This window comes from Neophocaena asiaeorientalis, unplaced genomic scaffold (assembly GCF_003031525.2).
Source record: "Neophocaena asiaeorientalis asiaeorientalis breed wild unplaced genomic scaffold, Neophocaena_asiaeorientalis_V1.1 scaffold43, whole genome shotgun sequence".
Taxonomy (NCBI): domain Eukaryota; kingdom Metazoa; phylum Chordata; class Mammalia; order Artiodactyla; family Phocoenidae; genus Neophocaena; species Neophocaena asiaeorientalis.
In genome coordinates this window covers 2,294,006-2,299,518 of record NW_020173674.1, presented here as the reverse complement: position 1 = coordinate 2,299,518, position 5,513 = coordinate 2,294,006, and the positions used below count along the sequence as shown (strand labels likewise).

The 5,513-nt window shown below is 65.2% G+C and overlaps 1 protein-coding gene across 7 annotated transcripts in view; it reads left to right on the top strand.

Moving 5' to 3' along the window:
- CARS1 (cysteinyl-tRNA synthetase 1) overlaps nucleotides 1-5,513 on the top strand; it is a 47,959-nt gene that overhangs the window by 6,175 nt on the left and 36,271 nt on the right. For 6 of the 7 annotated variants that reach the window (XM_024748600.1, XM_024748605.1, XM_024748601.1 and 3 more), the window contains exon 2: nucleotides 1,911-2,159. The exons of the other annotated variant lie outside the window; for it this stretch is intronic. In XM_024748600.1, the coding sequence (XP_024604368.1) occupies nucleotides 1,911-2,159 (249 nt within the window). The remainder of the gene's footprint in view (nucleotides 1-1,910; nucleotides 2,160-5,513) is intronic. 7 annotated transcript variants of the gene reach the window in all.

Here is a 5,513-nt window from a genome sequence, read left to right as displayed (position 1 = left end):
GTGGAGCCCCGAGGAAGGGAGGCAGGCTGGCTGTGTCTGGGGGAGGCTTCCAGGCAGGCAGGGCAGGGGGCATGAGGGGCGGGGGCGGGAGCTGAGGTCAGAAGGGTGTGGTGGCCCTCCTGGCCGGCGCGAGGACCACTCTTGGTGGGACGGGGGCTCTAGAGAAGGAGCGTGGGCCACTCTGGCCACGGTGCCCTGCGAAGCCCGGATACCAGCAGGGGCGCCTGCATCCCGGGGTCCAGGCGAGAGAAGGGCTGGACCTGCCATGGCAGTTGGGGTGAGAGGGCTGGGTTCCGGGTACGTTTAAAGGTGGAGGCCTGCAGTATCCAAGGGCATGGCGCTGGGTGCTCTGAGGGTATCCTGTAACAGGCAGAAGGGTATTCCTAGCCGTGCGCCTCAGGGCCACCCTGAGCTGGTGCCCCCGCAGTGCGGTGGGCAGGCAAGCATGCCGGTCTTCCTGGAAAGCCTGGGCTTGAGAGCCCAGGGAAGACGTTTCCCTGGTGCCCATGCTTGTCCTGGGGATGAAGAGGTCGGGGTTCAGGAGGTCCCCGAGAAGCCAGCCTCCGGGAGGCTGGGCCCTGGATGGTCGCAGCCCCTCCCTGGGGCACCTGATGACGTCCGGAGATGCTGCCGGCTTTGGTCCTTCTGTTGGCTCCTTCCGTCTCACCCCCGTGCCCAGGAAGGCAGCTCCGGGTAGGCCCTGACGGAAGGGTTTCCCGCGGTGGAGACGGTGCAGGAGGGTCTCGTGTGCACAGCTGCTTCCCCACACGTGTGCTCTGCTGTCTGTTTGCAGGCGTCCTGTGGGCTTGGTCGGGGCGAAGTTCCTGTTTCTGTGCCAGGCCTGGCCGGTGTCGGCCCATATCTCCTCCCGGCTCGGAGCCGTCCCGCTCTGGGTCCAGCACGGTGACCCAGGGATCTCGTGGTGTCCGGCAGCTGGCTGCGAAGGGCTGCGGTGTCAGGGTGTCTGCCCCGTTCCCAGGGAGAGTGAGAAACCGGGCTTGTGCTCTCCCACTCGGAGCCGACTCCGGGGCTCAGGGTGTGTCTGTGTGGAAGGGAACAGGCGCTGGGCCCTGTTCACACTCGTGGACTAGGGGACCAGGCTCCCTCCCGCAGCTTCAGGGACTGGTCTGCGCCCCTCCCCCCTGATCTCCTGCTGTGCCCCCCCAGCCAGCAGGTGATGAACGCATCCGCAGGGTAGTTGGAGCAGTGATCGGGACGTAGGGAGGAGGTGAGGGTCTCGGGGCAGCAGGTGGGGAGGAGGGGCTCAGTGGAGTCAGTGCCGTCTGCCGGCTGTGCCTGCTGCCTGGTCCTCGCTCGGGCTGGACTTCTGTCCTCCCACATCCTTCCTGAGGATTCCAAGGCAGAGGAGTGGCCTCAGGTCCCTGAAGCGGGGCAGGCTTGTGCCAGGTGCTGGCTGGACGGTTGGCCCCCTCTGGCAGGCATTTCCAGGGGCGGGGCCGTGGTCCTCTCAGGAGCTGGGCCTTGGCTGCTAGAAGCCTCACCGGTGCCGGGTTTGGAGAGCTCTGCAGTTCTTACGCGCCACCCATCGCCCACCCAGGGACTGGTCAGCACCAGCCCTCCCAGCACCCAGTGCACAAAAGGGTGTGTGCGTGTGTGTTTCTCTTTAATTGAGGTGAAAATCACCAGCGATGAAACTCACCATTTTAAAGCGCACAGTTCCGTGCATTTAGAGCACTCACGGTGTTGTGCGACCACCCCCTCCTTCTAGTTCCAAAACATTTTCGTCCCCAGATGGGAACCCACTGGCAGTCACTCCCCACTCCGTCCCCCAGCCCTGGGCACCTGCCCGTTCTGGACATTTCCCAGCCAGAAGGGTGACCCTGGGACCCCATTCTCTGGACTCACCCGGGCCTCCAGCCCCACTGACGTGTGTGCCTCTGTCTTTGCAGCTCCCGACTACAGGTCCGTCCTGAGCATTAGTGACGAGGCAGCCAGGGTGCGGGCCCTGAACGAGCACCTGAGCACGCGTAGCTATGTCCAGGGCTTCTCCCTGTCCCAGGCGGACGTGGACGCGTTCAGGCAGCTCTCAGGCCCTCCTGCCGACGCGCAGCTCTTCCACGTGGCTCGGTGGTTCAGGCACGTGGCCGCGATCCTGGGCAGCCCCCGCGCCCCAGCCCCGCCCTGTGGGCTCCAAGCAAGTGAGTAGCAGAGCGGCTCCCCGGCCGTGAAAACCTCCCCTCGAAGTTCTGTTCACACTCGTGGGCTAGGGGAGCCCATGAGTGTGACCTCCCTCTGAGGTCAGGGCCCTGAGGGTGCGAGGCGCCCACGGAGGAGCCCGCGGGGCTGGCGCTTGTCCCCGCACTCAAGCAAGCAGACTGGGGGGCCTGCTGGCGCCCCCCGAGGGGAGATGAGGACAAAACGCCGCGAGGTCAGCCCCCAAGGATCACGACCCCGGCGGCTGCTGTAGCAGAGCCTCTGGGAGGGGGGAAGCCCTGTGCCCCTCTCAGGGCCGGCCTTGGCCGTCAGCTCACTCCCGACCTGGCTCGGATTTGATTGGCTTCTTTTCCTTTATTCTTTCCCTAAGATTGCAGGGTGTGTGTCCACCAGATTTAGAATTATTGGATCTTAAGGAAGTATTCATGGGCATGAACTCTTTGGAGACCAGAGAGAAGGCGTTTCTGGGCTTTGAGATAAGACCAGTCTTGCAGCTCTGGCCCCCACCTGTCGGTGTGATGTGTCTGGACCCTGTCATTTCGGAGGCGATTCTGGAAAGTCTCTGGGGCGCGTGGTTCCTGGGTGGTCTCTCTCCTCCGGTGAATCGAGGTGCTTTTCCCATAATCGCCGGTGCCCTCAAGCGGCTCGGCCTCCCCGGGGGGGCTTCGAGCATGCACCCGAGCTGCGAGAGGGGTCCAGTGCCGTCTGAGTCGTCCCTGCTGGGCTGGGCAGCCCGCAGGGGCCTTTTCCAGATCCCTTCGGCTGGGACATTTGGACCGTTTCCCAGCTCCTGCACCGCTGCCTGGCCTCTGCTGGGTCCCCCTCTGTAACGGGGCAGAGGTGGGATGTCGTTTCTCCAAGCGTGGGGTGTGTTTTGGTTTTCTCGGTGATCCTGCAGCAGACACCCCTTCCCCGGCATAGGTGGGAGCCTTGCTGTGTAGACCGTCTCCTCCCCGTGCCTCCAGGCGGTGACCCAGGGGTGTCTGTGGTGGCAGGTGCTTCTCTCCCAGGGCTCAGTTGTCAGCTTGTCCCCCAGGTCCCCCCTCCCAAGGCACGGCCTCCAGGGGTGGAAGTCAGGGTGGGTCAGGGGCACGGCCTGTCTGGTGTTGCGTCCGGGGAACTTGTGGGGAGAGTGATGCAGACACATGTGAGGGAAAGGCGGGCCTCTGCCCTGCCAGTCGGGGGGCCTGCAGGTTCACCAGGGCGGTGAGGGAGGCACCTGGACAGCGCCAACAGGACTATTCACCTCCTTCCATTTCCAAGTCCCCCGTCACCAATGCCTCCCGGGGGCCGGCAGGGACCCTGAGTGGCCGGGGACGGCGGGTGGGCTGGTGCCCAGAACCCTCAGAGCCGGTGTCCTAGGCCGCGTCCCGGATGCCAGTGGCTGAGCGTCCGCCTCCCCGCATTGCTGGCCCATCTCAGACATCTCTGCAGCCTGTCCAGGGTGGGAGTGCCCCCTCTCCCAGCCCCTCGATCCCCAGTGCCCCGCCGGCCTTCCCTCCATGTCCCACTCCTGCTCGAGACCCCCAGCTGGACATCTCAGCACCGACATGCCCACAACTGGCTTGTCACCGTCCTCTGCGCTGGCCCAGCCTAGGTCCCTGTGCCTCTTGCCGTGGCCACGGGCCTCAGCAGCCCCGGGGAGCCACTCAGACACAGGAGGTGGACCAGGGCTCTGCCTAAGCCCCTTCCCCACCTCTCTGTTCCTTCTCTCACCCCCTCCCCATCTTGTCGCCTCCTCTCTGCGGCCCCGGCAGGGAGGGTCCACTGTGCTCAGGGTTTCAGCCCTGCTGTGCTGCTCTGTGTCTGGAGCGCCCCTCGCCCAGAGCGGGGCTCAGTCCAGACGGCTCCTCCTCCCGGGGTGCCCTCTGCCACTGGGCCCCCCTCACCCCCCTACCCGCCCTCCTGGGAAGGATCTTCAGGGCCTGCCCTTCACTGAAGAAGGCGTGTTAAGTCCCCCGGAGCGTGGGTCTGTCTGCGGCTGGGTGGGGTCTTCAGGGATGTGAACCTCTCTGCTGCCCCTCCTCCGAGGCTGAGGTGCGCGCTGCACCCAGGGGACCGGGGACCTGGCTGGTGCATCTCCCTCCATCTCCCCTCGGCACCCTCCCTGCCTAGAGCCTCGTTCTCAGGGCGTCCCTGAGTGGCACGTGCAGGTTACGTTGTCAAAGGTCAGGGGTTTGTTTCCCCACCGCAGCCACGTGCCTGGGGCAGAGCCAGGGCAGGACTGGGGGTGCTAGCGAGCAAAGGCACGCACAGTGTTTGGGACAAACCAGAGGAAGGGCAGACGCCTCAGGAGGTCCGTGTCAGGGTGGGGAAGGGACTCTGGTGAAGCTTCCTTCTTGTTAAACCGAGGTAGCGCCCCCCGATTCTCCCCTTTGGCAGATGGGGATTGTGTGTGCCAGTTTCCTTGAACTGTCACCGGCTGTGTGGCTGTAGCCACGCTTTGGGGAGCAAGAAAACCCAGGTGTGACCCGGTGTCCTGGACAGTGTCCCGCCGGCCGGGCTCCCTGGCTGCACCCTCAGCTGTGTCCTGTCACTGCCGTCCTTTCGGATGAGCCTTCGGTCCCACGGGCCCCGAGCCCCCCACCCCGGCCCCTGGCTCAGGGCAAGCACGGTGGTCGTCAGGCTCACGTCAGTGTGTGGGCAGCTCTCACCGGCGTCCCCTGTTGTCCCAGGTGGCAGCTCTGTCTTTGTGTCGGGAGCCGCAGCATCTAAGCAAGGGGAGGGGTTGATGGAGTCATAAAGGGGCAGGTGGGGCGTCATCAAATCGTTTGCTGCGTTTACGGTGAACCCTTAGACCACGCCGGACCTCAGGAGGCATTCGAAGTGTCAGGGGGACTTGGGCTTGGCCACCTGAGAGTTCGCTGGCACTCCCTGGGGTCAGGAGCTGCTGGATAGCGCCGTCTGTCCCCTCCCCGTCTGCCTGTACACATGTACACACACACACACACAGCCACCTCCCACCCCCTGCACCGTTCAGTTACGTGCATCCCTGGGTGCACGTGGCCAGGCCCAGGGCGGAGTGCTCCGTGACCCGCAGTAGGGAGCAGCAGGTCGCCTGGTGGCCACACTGGACGTGGACTCTGTGCCGGGAGGAGGGAGAATCGCTTTGCAGACACAGAGGCAGGGGGCGGGGTTGGGGGTGGTGCCGAGAGTGGGCCGGGAGAGGGCTGCGGAGCACAGCTGGGTTCTGGGTGCAGGAGCGGCGCCTTGGGGGTAGCTGGAAGGTCACCAGATGCCCAGGGCCTGTGAAGACTCAGCTTGGTGGCTCTTTCCGGCCCAGGCTCTTGGGGCGCAGGCTGTGTGAGGCCCGCCCTTCGCCCAGCGGGAGGCCTGTG